At 39.5% G+C, this 20,226-nt stretch overlaps 1 protein-coding gene across 2 annotated transcripts; it reads left to right on the top strand.

Annotated features, from left to right (window-relative positions):
* The first annotated feature begins 238 nt into the window (after positions 1–238).
* On the top strand, positions 239–19,806 carry csrnp1b (cysteine and serine rich nuclear protein 1b). Of its 2 annotated transcripts, none has more exons than XM_088919157.1 (5): positions 239–414; positions 11,246–11,457; positions 14,912–15,171; positions 15,641–15,937; positions 16,317–19,806. In XM_088919157.1, the coding sequence occupies exons 2-5, from the start codon at positions 11,274–11,276 to the stop codon at positions 17,358–17,360; spliced, it is 1,785 nt and encodes a 594-aa protein (XP_088775283.1). In that variant the 5' UTR covers positions 239–414; positions 11,246–11,273; the 3' UTR covers positions 17,361–19,806. The 2 variants fall into 2 exon arrangements, with proteins under 2 accessions (XP_088775283.1, XP_088775284.1); XM_088919158.1 differs by having other exon boundaries at positions 241–414; positions 11,249–11,457.
* Positions 19,807–20,226: the final 420 nt, after the last annotated feature.

The raw sequence follows: 20,226 nt of genomic DNA, 5'->3' as shown, positions 1-20,226 counted from the left end.
GATGTTTATTTTATTCTGCCTTTATAGTTCTCGATTTTTTTTTTTGCATTACTTTCTTTTTACCCATTCAGCCAGTGTTTACATGTCCCCAGGGCAAGGTAGGGGAGATAATGAAACCAGAGCCAGTGATCGTAAGGCAGGAAACCGTGTGGGCAGTCTATCTCTCCGTGTCACAGCCTGCGTCAGACACACAGGAGGGAGTTTTCCACTGACGAAAAAGGCTGTGCTGCCGAGAAGGTTGGATCAGACAAGGGGGAGCTTCAGCTGGTGTAGTTCTCGTCCAGACCGAGTCAAACAAAAAACCCAGCAGTCTAGACTATGCAAGGATAAGAGCGATTCTGTGGATTAATATACATTATTTCATTTACGGAATTTTCTTTTTCTACTGATGGTGAACTGGTAGACAATCTCTTGGTAAGTAACTATTTAAGTGTGCCAGTTATTTTAAAAATGGACATGAAATGTATGTTTAAAGACCGTGAGACTGGACACCAGCCAAATAGTTTGAATGTTCTCTGTCGTATGTAACTCGGACCTAAAAAGCGGTTGAGGTAATTATTTTTTTCTGGAGAGAAGTTTGGATTTGAGGAAAGGCAGGGATTGGAGACTGAGGTGCAGGTCGGCTTTACTTTAAAAAATCCGAAGTGCAGTTTTAAAATATTTTTGGGATAGATGCTAGCAACAAATGTTTTACATTGTTGTTTCACTCTACACTTAGACCTAAACGTTCTCTTATTTGAAATATACAAGCTTTTGTTTCTATAGTAGTGATTTTTTGTTGTAATTATTAGATTTTAGTTACACTATGAATGCCATCGTTAGTCACTTAAAAATGAATGAAACTTGCCAATACGCTTCTAATTCTCATTACTGAAAAAGGTCAATGCGAAAAATGATTAATGTAAAATCCTGTAGAGTATTGTCTAAAGCTACATGCCCGCAGGTACTGAAGCTAAGAAAGAGTTTCTGTGTAATTAATTAGCCACGAGTGCTCTTAACAGACTGCTTATGCACATCACACAATAAATCGTGAGGCGTTTTGGTACTCTAATTTGAGGTGTTATGCACGGTGACAGTCGACAGTGTTGATTTATACTACGCTGATTAGCCAGTGCCTGTATATACAGTATTCAAAATTGATTCCTCTTGTTCACGGTAAGTCCCAGTTGCTTGTTACACGAGCGACTCCTTAAGGAACTACAGCTGATCGAGGTCACGCGGTGTTGAAGAGAATACTCTGTTGTAATTGTAATTAGCAGTAATCGCTAAGGGTGAGGGGGTCAGACTTTGCCTACAACTATCATCACGTTGAATACACCGTGTTTAGAATAGCAGTACATATTTTTTATGCAAGCAAAACCATGGTTGGTTCGTATTTAATCTTCATAATGTTTTTATCCTTAAACGCTGAAACAGATCTCTTATAATAACTATTCTAAACATGCATGCAACTATATATGGAATATTATCACCTAGAATGCTGCAGCCAAGATAAGTGGTAGCAAAAATGTTTTTGATCTACTGAACACGTATTTTAAGCAAATTAGTTAATTTAAAGAAGTGCTTAAACCCTCTGGCCTATATTTAATAAATGAAGTACTCAGAAAAACGTACAATGTCTTGGAAGAGCCGTGCAATCGTTAAGAGGACTATTCAAAAGAAGTTAATTAAGCTGCTGGGGTCTTAAAGCTGTGGAACAGAACGATCTCTGCTTTCTAAGTAAGGGGCTTCCTACTGAGTAATCTCCGCCCAGAGACTGAGGAGATGGGGACCACAGTCCCTTGCAGGGTATAGACCCCAGAAGTACAGGGAAGCTTTCTCTCTCTGGAATGTCAGTAGAGTGACTTCCCAGCATTGTTTTGGCAACTGTGGAAACGAAACTTGTGTTTTCTTTTCTGTTGTCGACTCCCCTCCTTGCATACCACACACTCGACAAGTGTCAGAGGTCAGACAATAATTTTGGTTCTTTTATTAGTTTGCAATGAATTGTGTAAGCATGGGCAAAAATGTTTTGGCTGGGGTTAGAAACAAAACAAAACTTTGTAGAGCTCCTCATTTCTTTCATTACATTTTTTCTTTTTATTCTTTTGTGGATTTAACATTCCACACAGCTGTATCCTAATAGCTTTTACTGTAGAACATGGTGTTCTTGAAAAAGCAGTCTGGTCAACTACATTTACCATATTAATATGAAGTGATGAGATTCATCTACACTGTCCAGCCTTGTCACCTTAATCTCTGTGGAAAAATGGAAAGCCTATATTACCTATAAACTATATGCCTTATAGGCAGTATAGTTCAAGCCACAAGGCAACTGAATGATCAGACTTCTTTGTAAAGAGTGCAACAACCATTAGAAGATGACTTGGAACACATGGTATTTCACAAGTCTCAGCGGTCTGTACAGTCAAGTGCAGGTGCCAGCTTAGTGCGGTAGGAAGGAGTACTTCATACAGTACCAACAGTGGAAAATTCTCAGTGTAAGCTAGTAGCTCTTGTAATGAAGAGGAGCCTAGATTAGATTGATTTGTCCATTACCTTGTAACATTTCCTGTACACTACACACTCCGCCTCTTTTATTCATAAGGTTTTGTCTGAACCATTGTCAGTTTGTGTTTAGCCATCAACAAAGCCTCCTCTTCTGTGCAGGCAGGCATGTGGGTGCACATAGGAATGTTTTGAAATTCACAAGCCTTTCACGAGTCTGAACTATGAGAGGCTGTGGTGAATTATTTGCCTGGACAGAGAAAGGAGACTTCACTCAGCACAATGAGTTTTATCCTCCCCTGTTTCCAGTTTTCTTCAATTTTTAAACTCTTATTCTCCCCAAAACCCTGTCTTGCTAGGTTCCCATTTCTCTTTTGACATTGAGATGGTTATCTTAAGACACAAGGCTGAAATGTTGTAAAGGGAGTTTTCTTAAGATGTTTTGTGTATTGGAGTGCAAGTTTTGTAAGGGCAGGAAGCTGCTATGTTTTGTTACACACTTGCCAATCAAGGCCCTTTGACTTTTCAAAGCCCTGGGAAAGAGCGTTGTAAATCACCCATGTTTAGCTCTGTGCCTGGTGGGGTGGCAGTCGTTACTTTATTGAAAGAATGGCGTTTCTTTTGTGCTGCTGGAGGCCTACTCCTTCTGAAAAGTTCTAGCGCTGAGGTCCCATCTGCTTTGTGACCCTCCAACATGCCTTAGAGCTTGTCAGAGCAGCGTAGAAATGGTGACCCCTGTGCCTCAGGCAGATTTTCACTCTTCATATTCCACCTCTTTCCTCTGTCCCCCCCCCCCCCCAAGTCCTGCTTGAAGACGGACTGGCCTTCTTTTGAAACACAAAATGTGCGCGTGTAAAGGACAGGACAGTTAGGCGTTCCTCAAAAAGAGTCGCATCGTTACTTGAGCTGTCAGCTTACACCTGAATAAACATCTTTAACTTGAATATTCATTTCATTTTTAATGAATCTGACCTTGTAAAAATGGTATTGGGATTTGTTCTTCATAAATTTGGATTGTACTTGGCTTCAGGGCTTTTTGGAAGTTTAACACTTACAGTTTCTCATGAAACACTCAAGAAGGGTAATTCCTAGTTTCCGTTTCATTTATGAAACATGAGGTGAAAATAGACCTTTAGGATGTTTTTCTTCTGCAGTAATGCATGGCCTTAACAACATAAAATTGGTTGTATATAAATTTAATTAGAAATACTATGAATAACAATGCAAGCCTGGTTTCTTTGACAAGGGAAACGAAAAGTACACGGGGTGGCAGAGCTCTGTAGGTAGTTGCGTATAATAACAGATTTAATTAGTGGGGGCCTAAATGGTGTTTGGAGATGTGACTAATTTATCATTCTTCTGTATCATCCAAAGAGTCAAGCAATGTGTACTTTAGCTTTTTTATATGTGAATATTCTTTATGTTTTGTAGTTTAACTCACAGAAGAGAATGGATAACCTTTTATTATGGAAAAAAACAACAATATTTTTCTCAGTTTTTCAGTAACAGTAAGTACAAAGGAAGAAAGAGAGAAGAGCACATCTGGGTTAAATATTTGTCATGATATCTCCAGGACAGTGGGAGTTGTGGTGCCAGAGTGGAATTCCTGCGGGTTTGATCCATCACATTATTTGTTTGTTTTGAAAGTTTTTTTTCCCCCCACTTTGGAATGAATGAGCAAAGGAGATGGAGCCAAGGAACAGAATGTCTCCTTGGCGAAATGTACAGTGGAAGAATTACGTTTCGTAGAAACAAAAAAAATTAAAGCATAGAGCTGGTAGTTCCTATTGAGACACCACAAGGTGGCACTATTTTCTAATTTCATTTTGTTCCTCCGCATACTTAAACCAAAAATAAATTGTTCTACTGTTTTATTTCAATTAGTGGGAGATATTTTCTGTTCTTGCATCTTTAACATATACACTAGGTTCGAATCTCTCATTTTAGCTGTTGTAGACTGTTCTATAGTGGTCCTACGGCTAACAAATGTTCAATGTGCTCCGATATTCTGTTAAACCCAGATTATTAAGGCAATGATATTTCATAGAAATAAGTAAAATGATACTTTTAATGAAAAATTCGATGGGCTCATGTAAGACATACGTGTAGAACAAGACATTTTATTACGTTTTTTCTTCCAAGGCTGTTCCCTGAGTAATATTCCTGAAAGTTGCGAGTTTTCTCCCTCGGTTCGGTAAAAATAAAGCAGAAGAGAAAATGCACAAACATTTTGATTTGATTGTGCCATCAGTCAAAAACAGAATATAGAAGGATTAGAATGGGTGGTAGTTCAAGTGCAGCAATCACACAGTCCCGCACGGTGTTTACCTTGCAAATCCATTCCGGCAGTTCGTACTAGTTTGCATGACATGAGGGCTCGTTATCAGAGCAAGCTGCCGGCTGAGCAATTCAAAGGACAAAGTCATCTGCATGCAGTGGGTTTACCCTTTTGACTGTTGTCTTCATGAGGGCAGGCTGGAGCAGTAGTGACAGGATGCCGTGTCTGAAAAGGAATACTTCGGCGTCATCTTGATAAGATCTCTTGTCGCCACAGATCGATTCAGTACAAGGTTTCTTGAGCTCTGTTCAGAACGTGAAGCTCTAGCGGTGCGAATGAAATGCTTTTCGATCCAGGGAAGTGAAGTACCACGCATTAAAAAAACAAGTTTCATACTCTGTGTGAGTAAACATTTTACAGGAAATGTTAGCAGTATGAGATGCATTTGTTTTGCAGCTTCATGTTTCAGGTTACTGAATAAACATTTAATCTCTTTGGTCTTTTATTGCACTGTAAAATTATCAGTTTTCTCCAGTAATCCAGATCCTTTGTTAGTCTTTCCTGTGAGAGAGGAACTGGTCTGAGGGCTCAAAGCATTTGGCTCTCCGTGAGAAGTTTTCAGTGCAAGAACAGAGGCTGAGACCCTCCGAGCCCCGTTTCATTTTTTTTTTTCTGGTGCTTTCAGCTAATTGATGATAAAATGTGAAATTTGAAATTCAAGATTGTTAATTGTCAACTCTGAATTTATTCATAGGTACACTGTGTTGAGTCTCTTTGTCCCGTCTTCTGGGTACTGTATTAGTTGATCTTTTTTTCCACTGACGTCTTTATAATCTAATGGTTGTAGTGATTTACTGCTTTGAAAAGCCATTCACTGCTGGAGCTGGAATACCTGGCTGAGTTCGTGTTTATCTTACTTCATGGCTGTGGTTTTCACACACATTTAAATTGCTGCCGGCTGCCTCCTACAGTTCTAGTGATACAGTATGTTACATATTCAATAAGTGTTCCTGGGACAGTTTAGTTGGTGGATTCCCTTCTTTCCATTTAAAATTCAGTGAAAGTAAAAGAACAGCATGGGGAACTTTATCAAATAAATTGCATTTGCAACTGGCATTACATCTGATATTCTAATGCTTTACAAGATGTTTTCCAAATCCACTTTACCTTAAAGCTGGTAGCCTGATACAATACATAATGTATAAAACAACTCTCATCCAGTCCCTTGCAATCAGAATCCATGCAAGCAAGTGCAAGTGATTATTTGAGGGTGAGAATATCTGCAGGGTAGATGATCTGATGGGAGAGGTGCCAAGCTTGCTATCTCTCAACCTGTTAAGGATTATGTTAAGGATCAGAAAAACTGGCACTACTCTGCTATAGTTCTTGTCCCTGGCTCTTATGTTATTCCTTCACAGCAAAAAAAAAATTCTAATTTTAGATGAGCTGTTCCCATGTTCTCAGACACTGCTTTATTTGATTAATAGTATTCTCTACTATTTCTGTAATGTGAATGATTTTATACAGCTTATTTTGTCTGATAGTTAATGAAACACTGGCCTAGTTTCAAAATTATGGACAATTTGTTCCTCTGCATTCATCCTTTAATATAAATATTTAGTGTAATTGGTCCATTATATCTCTGAGTACTGTACTCTTTTTTTAAATAAATAGGCTGTCTGGATGTGGCATGATATGAATGTTCCTATGTGTACTTGACTAGAAATGAGTCCCTTCAAAGTTTCTGCTGATAAGAATTGACGGCTTGAAAAACTGATTGTTTAAACCTCACTGTAAAGTATTTAGAAAACTTTAAATCACAACAAGGTTGAATATTGTTATGTTTGAAGTTTGATGTATGCTAGAAATTATTTGAACGAACATTCATTAAAGGAATATTTGAAAGTTAATAAAACCAATAATACATTTGAAACACTTTTATTAACACTTGAAAGTTCTACTGCTACTAAAGTACCAATAATGATGTCAGATTATCTTAGTAAATATAATTGCTTAAAAGCAAAATGGTATGGGTTAGTGCTTTTCCTTTTCCCATAAAGTGCTTACACTTTTACCCTGATCCATGAGCACAAACTTTTGCAAACTCTTGCAAAATGCTGTGCTTGTTGGATTCCCTACCCTTATTCTATGTAGCAAAGTCAGTTTCATTTTAATATGGCAAACATTTCAGCTTTGACTAATTGTCAAGCAGTTCTCCCTCATGTATGTCAGCTGAAACCCAGTCAACATTTTATGAAGTGAAAGGGCTGCAGAGGCCCAGCGTTTCTGCTTGGGACCTGAAAGTCCTCATTAAGAAGGTGCAGCTAAGGTCACACCAGGGCCAATTTAACTGGTGTGTACTTCGCTGTTATGTGCCAAACAATTTCCTCGGATACTGTGACGTCTGCTCAGTCTTTGCTTTGCTGCGAGGTGTAGGCAGAAAATTCCTCCAGAATACTTCTCGTTCGCAAGGGGCACGAAACGAATGTCACATTTGCCAAGTGGAATGGCATTTGTGCTTTTTAGAAAGAGGAATCTCGTTGAAATGCGTTCCCAGAGCCTCAGTTCATCGAATCTGAGGGAAAGCTGAATGCATGCACCGCTGTTACCCCTTCAGGTTTTCGCTGTCTGACGACTTGAAAAATGTCATTCTGTACTTGCATCATGTTACCTAGGAATATTTTAGGATTGTGTTTTAAATTGTATTCCATGTTTTTCCTCTGTGCTATTTCCCTCTGGGGATTATCTGTAAATTGATATGCTGAACGAGGAGGAGCAGATACTTCTCGGTATCTCGTATCTTGTGGATATTACATTCCTCTGGAATTTTGCTGTTGAACTCTAATTTTGAGGGCTTTTTTAAAAACTACAATATAAGCCACTTACCAGCCTGCTTGTCTGGAAAAATAAGCTGTGAAAAGAAATCTAATACTGGTTTCTCCATGTTATTATATTTCATTTATATATTGTTATAATACATGATCAAGTTAGTCTAGTCTGCTGCATCACAATGTGTCTGTCTTTGCATCACTTTCATAGCCTTTTAGTTTTAGCAGATTATTTCATCGGGGTATCATGGCTCATGATGAGCTCATTCAGCTCAATCGCCCAATACACTCCTACTGAAGCTGTTGGGTTGGCTGTTTGGCTGAAGATCACTGTGCTTGTGCACTCCTACACTACTTTGCCAAACAAGCTGCAGCTGACTTTAGATCATGCGCCCATAGTCTGGAATCTTTAGGCTGTAATGTCGTGCAGTAAAAAAAAAGTGGTCAGTCATGCTCTGAGTCATGCTGAATCACCCAGCTCGCACTACATCAGCAGTGATGCGAAATGCTGATGTTTCACCGAACTTGGAATTATGAGTAACACTTTTTCTTAAAACATAACAGTGTAGCAATAGCTATTTACCATGACAACGCATCCAGGATTCGTTTAATAAAAGCGTTTCTTTTAGATTCATGGGGTGTGTTATGGTGCAGTTTTGCAGTCGATCAAAATAACGGTCTGCTATGCTCAGAAGTTTTCAACATATTTCTGCTTCACAGATATGTTTGCATTTGTGGATTTAACCAAACAGGTCCAGTAGATGTTTTGCAGTGTGTGCAGTAGCTGGAGCATGACATTCATTCTCCTTCAGGTAAAAAAAAAACAAAAAACAGCAGTGCACAGGCCTTGCTATCTTATGTGTTTGATGAGTATTGGAAATTAAGTTATCTTTTGTCAGTTATGGATTTTGCTCAATGCTTCTGTTTATCTAAGCATCTCGTGTGTTTTCACCCACTTATTTTGTATAGACTTTAGGTGTGATGTGTTTCTTTTTGCAAATGTTTTGGTCTTGTTTTAGTCAAGACCTTTAGAGGTTGTGACCCCCACCAACCCACAGAGCAGTTCGCAGTAGATGACAGGAAGTGAGGATATGACATTTAACTGTGTTTAGCAAACTGTAATATATATTCAGAGCAAGATGAGGAAGTATTCATTTTTGAAAAGGCATAATTTTCACTGTGGGGAAGCAAAGTGGTGCAGTGTTTGGAGACCCAGAGCCCTCGGTTCAGTTCCTGGGGTGCTATCTGCCTGGAGTTTACCCTGTGTTCAAGTGGGTTTCCTCTGGGTGCTCTGGTTTCCTTCCACATTCCAAAGACCTAATGGTGGGTTAATTGGCTTCTGAGAAAATTTGCCCTGGTAGGAGTGTGTCTATTTTTGGATCTGACCTGTGATGGACTGGCATCCCATCTAGAGTGTACCCTGCCTTGGGCCTGTTGCTTTCAGACAGCAGCTCCGGCTCACCCACAACCCTGGACTGGATGAAGAGGTTAGAAAGTGAATAGAAGGATAATTTTTATTGGCATTTTGTGCATCCACACCTGATTAAATGTCTGGCTCTCAGTGCTGCATGTGGTGTGGGACAGAGTCACACAGAGTTCAGGAGGAAGTTTATGAATCCACTCAAGTCCCTCCCGTAGCCTGAGCTGTGAGCTGGGGAAATGAACTCCTAATTGACAGCCCTCCCTCCAGACAGTGCTGTTGAAGTCGATGTGTGTGCATTTGATGCTTCATTTAATAACAGGCGCAGACTGCTGTTCCCTCCAGAGTCCAGCCTGTAATTGATGCCAGCAGCCCGCTCATCGTGGAAGTGGTCTTGTTCTGTTCTTTGTTAATTAATGAGTGGGACTGGCTACAGCTGATTAGGAAGCTGCAGAACAGCTAACAATCGTAGGTTCCAGAGATAGAGCCACTTGATGAGAGAATGCCAACACTGCAGTTAAGGAGATTAATCAACATGATTAATGTTACTATCTCTTAAAAACGGATTTGAGCACCAGATTCTATTTTTTGAAGGGGGAGGAGTGTGTTTTTAGCATTTTTTTACGATTGCTCAATTAGGATGATCATTTAAACATGTTTTACAAAAAGATTGATGAAGACAAGAATTCGGTCCACTGATGGTTATAATGAGATCTTGCAGTCTTTGTTCATTCATCTTTTTTTTTGCTTGCATGCTTTTTTGCACTTTTGTTGCAATGTAGAACCCGTGTGCATATGTATGCCTGTTTCTTTCAAATTCGAATATTAAAATAATAAGTGGTGTGAAAGTAAATTACTTTATTTTAATGTATATAAGAGGATAAGTGAGGTGAAACCCTTGGTCAGTGGGCCGTGCTTGGGCACCCAAGCACACATCCCATGGGGAAATTGTTAAGGTTTCAGACATCCTGACTGACAGCTTTAATCCACACAAATAACAAGGTGACAGGCTATTTGAGTGAAGTCTTGACCGTGTAAGTGTTTTGTCAGTGTAAATGAAATACCTTTAGGGTTTTAGGAAGAGACTATAATTTTCCCACCTGCATGTGAAAGCAGTCCTCTCAATCCCTTCACTGATCAGAAACACCGTGAAAGATTAGGCAGTTTCATCCATTCAACATACAGATTATTACCAGCCGCGTGAGAAGAAACTATTTCATTTTTATCCCTCTTGATTTTTATTTATTTTTTAATTAAAAAAATAAAAAATATATATAATTGGTGAATTTAGAAAATATAATTGTGGAATTTTCACACCTCATCTCATCCCTCTGACCGCACCCAGGAAAGTCTGGAACAGTAGACTGATTCCTCTGACCTGCCCCTCTTTGAAGCCACTTGCCTTTAGAGCACTTAATAGGCACCACAATTCTGTACCAGCCTTAAATGGAGGAGAGATACCTTTTTCACATAGTACCTGGGAGGCAGAAGGAGGAGTCTGTCTCTAAGAGCCAAGAGAGCCCTGGAAGACCTCCCCAGCCTTGGCAGCACTTAGCCTATTCTGCACCACTTGGGCGATCCTGATCACAGTCAGCTTGTGACATGACCCAGGCTCGAACCCGTGATCAAAGAACTCTGATCAAAGATGCTCAGGCGAGCATATTTACTGGTTGAGCCACTCAGGAAGCCTCTTTAAAAATGTATAAACTAAATTTTATATCCCCTCAAGACAAAACTTGTCTTTCTTTAGCTTATTTAGGCAGAACAAATGCATGCAGGATTCTGTAGAAGGCAGAAAAAAAATCATTTTCCTTTAGCTTCAGCAAGAGAGCATTAATCTTATCAAGGTTTTCTTGTAACTGCCTTCTGCCAAAGACTTGAGATGGATTGTGAAAGCAGAGGGCTAAATATGTCTTTGTCTGGTACAGTTTTGCCTACTGCCACTGTACATCAATGCATTTACACAGTTACATTTGTTAAAAGGGCAAAAATCTGAACAATCAGTTTACTGTTGGTAGTTCCTTATCAGTTCAAGATGTTTCCAGTAAGTGCAGTTTTTTTTTTCCGTTAGCATGCATGGCCTGTGAGAAGTGAAGCAGATGGTTGTTTTCATTTGCATTGATGTTAAGGAGAATTCCCCATTGCCCTGTAAAAAAAGAGTAGATTTCGGTCAACCTGTGGTTAGGCTCACTGATGACATTTTTATAATTATCTTTTGTCTTTCTTGTCCAGCAGGTTGTCCGCACGCCACGAGTAAGCCATGAGTGGGGTACTGAAGAGAAAGTTCGACGAGGTTGATGAGGACCCTTGCTACTCCTCTTCATCACCTTCCTCCCTCTGCTCTTCAGCCTCTTCGGGGTGGGATTCAGATGGGGAGAGTTACTACTCAGACACCCTGGATTCAAGGCCTAGCAATCCTAGTTCTCCAGAAACATCTTATCCTGGTAAGCCTTTTTCACACTTCCTTTAGTCCTTCAGAACTTGCAAAGCTTTGCCTAAGGAATAAGGCAAGGTGAGTTCAGTTTGCACTGTTCCTTATATAATTTTGACATATGCCTATTCATTTCTCTATTCCAATGCCTAGCTGGTAAGTGTAAGCAGCACCTAACTATTGCTTTAAAGCTTCTTCTGTTAAAAAAAAACACCAGTTATTATTTTATGCCCACCGGATTTGTGGACGTTCCAGCCGTGTGTTGGTCACTTCGTGGGTCACAGCTATGATCTCACAGGAGAGAGAATGAGGAATGAGGAAGGGTAGACAGACTCCTCCAAGAATCATCTGACTCTGCTCCTCTTTTAACCATTCACAGGAAGCACTTCTCCATGCTGGAGCTTCAGCACGATTAAAACTGAACAGTGTTACCAAATGAGAGCTACAATGAAGCAAATGGGACTTTTAAGCACTAAGCAAAAGCTGTTTACAGTTAAAGAATATGCTGTTCCATATATTAACATGATCCAAGTTTTATCCTAGAAAGGCGAAAACAAGCAAGATTATCTGGCATCTTTTAAAATGAATGGAATGTATAATTACAAAAAGGCTCTTGCGCTGGTCCGTCCTGTTCTAAGCAGCAGAAAGGACCGGCAGTACAGGGACAAACAGTTGTAAGAAAGGCTCTAAAGATCTGAGGGCAGGCCTTCTAGTGACGTGAACTCCACACTCTGGCAAAGAGAACAGAGTGTACTTCTGTGTGGCTGCTTGGCACACACCCAGTACAGGTGCTGCTGAGGAGGGAGTGCGTAAGCTTCCACTTGGCACAGCAAGCTGTGCTCATTTATTTTAGGAATAACTCTCTTTGGAGCTCTGATCAAAGAATAGGAATGCAGAGCCATATGCAGGGTACGTTGCATTCTTGTTGACGTTTGCCTGCATCAGAATGATTAGAGAAACCTCGTAGGTTTTAGTATAAAAGGCTTTATTTTTAAAGAGAGTGAGGGAATGAAGCATTTCTGAGAGGTGTCCAACAGTTCTAAAATTGCCGTGCTTGTTTAGCAGGCATGTCCATAAATAAGGTGACTTTTGGGTGGGTAGCTTTCAACTGTGAGGAGCCATCTTTGAAGTTTTCAGTGATAACTGTTGAGGCAAACCTGAGACAGGAAAAGCAAGGCCCCTTGTTTATGCTCTGAACAAACATCTTGTGGTTGATGTTTTCTCCTTGCTTTCCCCTTGACCACTGGGCTTGCTGCTCCCATTGGCTTTTGTGCCCTCGTACTGTATTTTGAGGTTTTCTTTCTCAAATGCAAAAACTGTAAAGAGCTGTTTTCTGTGCTTTTGTGGTTTTTTTCTGTGAGTGAAATGGTGCTCGGATTCTAAATTTATGTGAAAATGTTTGATGCATCTTGGATCATGATTTTGGATCATATAGGTTTACTGTATAGGTGGACAATAGGTCTCAGATGTGGCCAGCTCAGCAGAGATGGTGATCCAGCTATAAAAGTCATCTTGCTATCCTTATTGTATCTTGCGATCCTTATGACTATTTTCTTTTTAACTTTTTTAAACCTACTTTTAAAGGCATTATATAAAATAAAGTTTATCATTATTATTATTATATTCCTGCTTCTGCATAGCCACAGCATGGAGTGAAGAAACTAAAGGGAAAACAGATGCCAACAAAATGTAAAAAATAAATAGTAAAGATAAGCATCAATGAGTGGACATTCTCAGGGGAGAAGTATATATTCTATGAAATCCCCAAGAGTCGTATGGGGAGGGGGGGGGGGGGATTCCAATATTTTCCCTTCCTGAGGAAAATTGTGAAGTTTTTGATGTACTGTATATTGTTAGAATATTCAGAGAATGTTGCACTTTGCTAAGCTCATTTTGCTCTTCCATATGGTTTTGAGATTAAGAAAAAAAGAGAAAAGGTCTTGTCTTGCCATTTAGAATTAGGTTTTCAGTTTAACTGGTGACAAACACATGACATTTCTGGTATCTTATGTTTTAAACAAATAAGCATGCAAAGTCTTTTCAGAAAGCCTCTTAGCAGATAAAATGTTAAGATCGAGGTAAGCAATATGATACTAAAAAAATGTCAATCAACATGCAGTTGTGTTTTTTAGTCAGGCACACATCATATCAGTCTGTGGAATTTCAACAAACATTTATATCTATATCCCTCTAGGATACATTATAGTGTGGTTATTTTCTGGGCTCTTTTTCCTTTTTCCTGTATACTTTGTCCATTTTTGACAAGATGCCATACTTAATCTCATACAATGTATAGATTACATTTTTTTTTAATCAAAGAACAAGAAGTTGTCATACTTAATGATATAGGTGGAGGTGAAAGCCACACCTTTGAGTTGCTATTTTGGTTGTTACTACAACATGCGTGCTTTTATAGCTTGTTTCAGATCATCTCTGCTTCTCTGGTATAGGATGAGGGGTGTTACATTAAGTTTCTGGTTAAAATACCCAGGCATTTTTTTTTACATTTGTCGCTCTATTGTGATACTTTATTGTTCTGTTTCATATATGTTTTACATGAACATAGAGAATTTGTGAACAGTGTTGTATGCAAGTGAAAAAGTGGAAAATGTTGTTTTATTGCTGTTTATCATGCAGGAGGAGTATGTAAACTGCATGTTTTATGGAGATGTATTTTGCTGTTTATATAAATAGGCATGCCAATTGGCAATTGCAAACACGAGACAGGTTTCTAAGTGGTGTAGTGACATGGATAGCAACCAGTGATTTGTATATGAGGGAAACTAAGGAAAACAGGGCGTGATTAGATACAATCCTTTCTAAGGTTTTAGGGGACTTAGCAATGAGTGGAAATTTGTACAATGCACTTCGTGTTTCATTGAAAAGAACTGCTAGTTGAAGTTGGCAGTGCGTGCTGTACTCCCTCTAGCGGTGATCTTGTGGAAGTGCCAAAGCGGCAGCTGTTTGGCTCCGAGGTTGGCTGTATTTACAGTCTCCTATCTGGAAATTTGAGTGTTGCTGAGCAGCTTTAGACTCCTTCCACTGAAACATTCCTATTGCTTTTGGAACATTGCCCAGTCAAACATTCCGCAGTTCAATAGTCATAATATAGCTCATTGGGAGTTCTTTTTAAAGAAGACTGGTAATTTTTTTTTCCATTGAATGTATGATTTTGTTCACACACTAGAACATTTAATGATCTGTTTTTTTTCCCCTTAGGTAATTAATATCAACTGTATGGAATGTCAGAATAGATTGATCTGATTGTAAATCGCCCAATTTGCAAACCTCAAGTATGTCTCATTCTCCGCAATGATAAGAGAATTTCAGCTGGTCCTTTAAAAATGTCGCCAAGAAAATAACCTGTGGTCATTGGCCCCAATTTGTGCTTTACATTGTCTGTCCCCCTCCCTTCCTTTTGATGACTGTGTTGGCTGATCTTTCGAACCCCCTCTTCTCTTTTGCAGTCACGTCCATACTGAAGAGAGCAAAGCGGGCACGGAAAAGCACCGTGCAGTTTGACCAGGTGACGGTGTTCTTCTTCCCGCGATGCCAGGGCTTCACCAGCGTGCCCAGCCGCGGGGGCTGCACCCTGGGCATGGTGAAGCAGCACAGCATGTGCCGGCGGTACACCCTGGCAGAGTTCGCTCAGGAGCAGCAGCAGCTCCGCCGGGAGAAACTCAAGAACCGCCTGAAGGAGGAGAAACTGGAAGCCTTGAAGCAGAAGGTGAGGCCTCCCCTGCCGCTGTCAAGAGGGCACCTGTTCGTACAAATAGCCGGGGAAATAAAAAAAAACAAGTCATGTTTTTGGGGCATTGTTGGCGCGGTGCCTCTTCAAAACGCACTTCTCCGCTTGGAGAACTCCCGACAGCTGCAGCTTTGAATGGCGCACAAGTAGTCAGTGCTTGAATGTGCAGTGCAAATTCTCTAAGGCGAACCAGCTGAATAGAGCAATAACAAGCTGTTCTTTCTCCAAATTGTGCTTTCATAGCAGGAAAAAAACCCGCAGTTTTGTAATATGGATTTCAAGTAAACATCAATGAGAAAAACTGAGCATGCAGATTAGACAAATCCAAAAGAGCTCGACATTATTTAGAAGAAGAGATGACTCATTTGTACCCCTTTACAAAGTTTCTGAGGCTTTTTGCCCAAACTTTCCTTCTAACGGAAAAGTTCCTTTGATAATCTTTCAACAGCTGACCAAGAATGGTACAAAGGAGTCCGAGGAGGCCAATCAACTCACCATAGATGACATACCTGAAGACGACATTGACATCAGTGGAGTGGATCTGGAGGACGGCTTCTTTCTCCACCCCTACCCGTCCAAGAGGCGGCACGTGATACTCAAGGCCGCCGGCGTGAAGAAGATCGACAAAGAGGAGAAGCGTGAGCTGCACTCCATCCGGCTCTCCAGAGAAGACTGTGGCTGTGACTGCCAGGGCTTTTGCGAGCCTGAGACCTGCAGCTGCAGCCTGGCTGGCATCAAGTGTCAGGTACGTGAGGGGCGTTCGAGGACAGGTGTAGGTTTCTCTGATTTTTTTTTTCCCCAGAAACGTTCAAGCTATTTTAAAGCACTCCAGAAGAATCACTGGAAAAGCTTCAATCTGTCTGTGTGTCTCATGGAGAGCAAGCTGGGGTGTGCGAAAAAGACAAATTCCTAATACAAGAAATTATATATGGCTAATAAAGTGATCTTATTAATCTCAACCAAAAGCTTGTTGTTTCTTTGTGAAGTCCCTTATGCAGAATTTGAAAGCTCTCACTCTTAAATTGTCTTTGGGGGGAAAAAAACAACATAAGACATCATAGTTTCACATACTTTGTTTTTGTACTTTTTCTCATTTCTTTGAACGTTTCATTCCTCCTCTGTAGATGGACCACTCTTCCTTCCCCTGCGGCTGCACCAAAGATGGGTGTGGCAACACGGAAGGCCGGATTGAGTTCAACTCCAGCAGGGTCCAGACTCATTACATCCACACCATCATGAAGCTAGAGTTAGAGAAGAGGCTAGAGGAGAACTCAGACGCCGAGGACCACACAGAAGGCTTCCCGCCTCGCCAGCAGCAGCCGCAAGCGGAAGACAATTTCATCTTCCCCTCCTCACAGGAGGACCGGACAGTTCCTGCCAGCCCCACCTTCCACTTCAGCACAGAGCTGGATCCCATTGGAGAGAACAGCTGCAGCAGCGACATGACCGACTCCTCCAGCTCCTCGGGCCAAAGTGAGGATTCTGAAGGGCCTTGTGGAGGAAGCAGCCTGCAGTGTGACAAACCCCAGTCAGATGTGGATGACAATGGTCTGGCAAGAATCCTCAGCTTCAATGACTCTGATAATGAAGACTGTTGTAGCACCCATGACACTAACTGCAACCAACAGCAAGAAGGTGGCTTTGGGTGCACCAGCACATCCGATCTGTTTAATGATAACGTTGTGGGAGGGTCTCTGTCTAAAGTGAGCAGTGAAGGCAGAAGTTGCAGCCACACTGACAACCACATCTCCAACATCTCAGAGTGTTTAGATGACAATGCTAACCAAGACACTACATTGTTTCAGAGCAGCAACTCAGTTCAACCTTTTCCTAGCAACTCCACACCTTCGATTGATCACACTTCAACGAGTTACATGGACCTCAGCCTGTCTTCAGACTCTGATTTAGAGTTCTTTGATGGCTTCCCAGACTATAGCCCGAGCCCTCTTTACAACTCTTTGAAAGATTACGAGAATCTGGACAATTTCTATCAGTTTCAGTTGCCCAGCTATCCCAGCTTCCCCCAAGCCAGTGACTCTGGCACCTGTTTTCTGGAGTCGCTGATTGGCCTGTCTGAATCCGTCCCAGAGCCCCCTCCTACATTCACAGACAATCAGCTTTTGGAAGAAGCCATTAAATCCTCTATGATGGAATCTGTGAAGGTTTGAAAAACAATCTTTGCAAAACGGACAATATAAACATAGAATGAGGACTGTACATATATATTTTTTACAGTATCACTTTTAAGGCAAAACCATTTTGATTTTAAAGGAAGCTGTGATATTTTTTTCTTTATTGAGACTTATTGGCCTTTAAATGTTAATAATTAAAAATTCAGTCATTACAGTACAAGTCGGCAGCTAACATTCTTAAAAAGATCTTCGAAGTCAGTCTGACTCAAAACAGTCTGGTGGTCTTTTCTCTAACCCTTGGCTTCTGTCATCCTATCATGAGAAGCTGGGAAAAATGTTTTTCCTCCTTGAATTGCACCATGTAGAGCTGCCACTTTGTTTCAGAACCTTTTGGGTCGTCATCAATTATTATACAAGTGTGCCTCAGGGACTTTAAGAACTCTTCAGAGAAATATATTGTGACCATAGCTGTGATTAAATCTGAGTGTTTTTAAAGTGTAACCACATAATAAGGCAATGTTTCCATTGATTCAAACAAATCTGTGACCCTTCGACCCATCCCTGAATTTAAGCCATAACTGGAAGATGCTTGAATTCAGATGCACACCAGTATTCCACACTTGGAGCCCACTGTCTTGTATGGGACACACATTTCTTTTGTAGTGTGTTGTGTTGGAAGTGATCCCCAGGCAGCACTGTGAAATATTTAGAACTGAGTGAACCGCTGCAGAAAGAAATATTTAGATTTTTTCCTCCCTTTAGAGTTTTGTTGCTTGTTTGGCAATACTGCTTGTGTTGGGGCAACATTACAGACCGTTTACATACTACACTATTCTGAACATTATATTTATTGTGAGCTACGATGTTACTTTTTTTCCTGAAACTCAAGGTGAAATAAAAAAAACTAATATAACTCTGTAATACCTCAAAAGTATTACATGTATAATTTCTAATTTATTTTCTTCATCCATATTTATTTTTCGAACATCATACTAATAAGATTTTAAGAAGCACTGTGGTTTTGATTGAAAGTGCAATTCTCTCTTTACTAGCGCTCTCCTGAGACTGAACTCTGTTTCCTCCACAAGTGTTTACCCATTAAACTAACAGGAGTTAAGCTTCTTGGGAGTGAATAATGTGCAGAAATGTGTGGCATATAGGAAATGCTGGGGTTATCGGATAGTTTTGAACCGAATCAGAGAATATTTAAGAACCTATTATATTTTCTCTTTAAATAAGTCATTTCAACTTAAATTATTTTCATTGTTATTTCCTTATTTTTATTTATTTAATTAAGTGAGAAAGTTGGTCATTTGGTTCAGAGTGACCTAATGATGTGCCTGTTATGCAGAGGAACCATTTTTAATGGTCCATTCAAAACAGAGGGCCTTATTTAGCTGTTGGTCTGTGAACTGTGTGCTATTTCAACTACCTTCTAATTGCAAAAAAATTGGGTCTGATGCATTTTTGCATAATATATGTATATCATAGATTCAAATTTTTGTATCTAAATTATGTATATTAAGAAAATTCTAATCTGTACTGCGAAAAGAAATTATTTTAGAAGGAAAAGGAACCTTATATACTTTTGCAAATTTTGTAATATAATGAAGCCCACCTACGGGCCTATATATATGATGATGAAGGCTGTTGCTATCAAGCATTAATCCATGTTTGAAGTTCTTATGTTGATAGAAGGGATTCATAATCTTTTATGAATAATGGCTCTAAATAATTCATTTTCATTTATAGGTATCAGCTAGAATTTCTAAATCATTTACTTTCACTAAACAAAAAACTTAAACTAGTTTGTTTCTTAATGCTGTTCACCTTATCTGTTTCTTTCAGTTCTGAAAAAACACGTTTTCCCAATACTCTGTCAAAATAGGCAGTATGTGCATTAAAATATTCCCTGCATTGAGAGCATTTAAGGTCACTACAGTTGATACTACATATCCTGTCGACAGTGAAACTGGTTTGAAATGCTGTTTATATATTCTAGGCATTATGTGTATGCAGGCCCTTAAACGTGATATTTATTTACACATTCCTAGGTTTCTCTGCATATAGCTTCTACACAAAAAGTGCAAAATGAACCATTGGAAGTATGTTTGCTTTGCCTTCATATGCTTTCTTTATAATTTATTTGATTTGTGTGCCAACATGAAGGCACTATATTTGTAAATTTCTTTTTCGTGTATAAAAAATTGCTTGTTATGAAGAAATACAATTCTGGGTATTTATTAATGTAATCTATTGTATGTATTGATCTGAGGCTTTGCTTCAAAATGTTCTTTTGCCTTTTATGTTGTATATATTTTGATTTTTTTTTGCTTAAAAGGTACTGCAGAGCAAAGAATGCTGCTTTATTTTTTACATTTTCATGGCAAGAAATGTTCTGTTTATAAAAACTATTTTCATTTCATCCAAGCAATATGACAATGTTTCTATCACTTTAAATAAATGTTAAAAGTTTGCTTAATGCCTGTGATTGTTTTGTTCAGTTAAGTGACAGTTTTTTGAAGAAGTCTTGGTCTTAGAAACAAGTAGAGTTTAATTCCATGCTGAAAAGTTGATAGTTTCTACTTCTCAGCATGGAACTAACTTCTGCTTTTTTCTTTGCAGTTCCTGACTTGAGTCTTCATTTTATGGTTGGATTACACCTAATTCTAACTGTGGACAAAGTTAAAAACTCCCAAAGGAGTTATTTTGGCAGTGAGCGTGTTAGTAAGTTTGTCACAGGCTGATAGAAATTTGTGCATTGCTGGTAAAACACTTTTAAAAAGAAGTGTGCCACATATTAGATGTTGGAAAAAGTATGAAAAATTCCTGGGAAGTCGGGACAAATAATTCATTTATGGTAAAGTTTAGGTTTTTGTAATGCTGTGAGAACATCATATTT

Source organism: Atractosteus spatula, chromosome 6 (genome assembly GCF_055471065.1).
Source record: "Atractosteus spatula isolate fAtrSpa1 chromosome 6, fAtrSpa1.hap1, whole genome shotgun sequence".
Classification (NCBI taxonomy): Eukaryota; Metazoa; Chordata; class Actinopteri; order Semionotiformes; family Lepisosteidae; genus Atractosteus; species Atractosteus spatula.
Note: the sequence above shows the minus strand (reverse complement) of the source record. Positions and strands in the feature narration are given on the sequence as shown.

Bases quoted from the DNA above. Each gene is read 5' to 3' on its own strand.
- csrnp1b (XM_088919157.1), top strand. From the start codon at position 11,274: ATGAGTGGGGTACTGAAGAGAAAGTTCGACGAGGTTGATGAGGACCCT. The intron at 15,172-15,640 runs GTGAGGCCTCCC...ATCTTTCAACAG, and splicing joins TGGAAGCCTTGAAGCAGAAG to CTGACCAAGAATGGTACAAA. The intron at 15,938-16,316 runs GTACGTGAGGGG...CCTCCTCTGTAG, and splicing joins TGGCTGGCATCAAGTGTCAG to ATGGACCACTCTTCCTTCCC.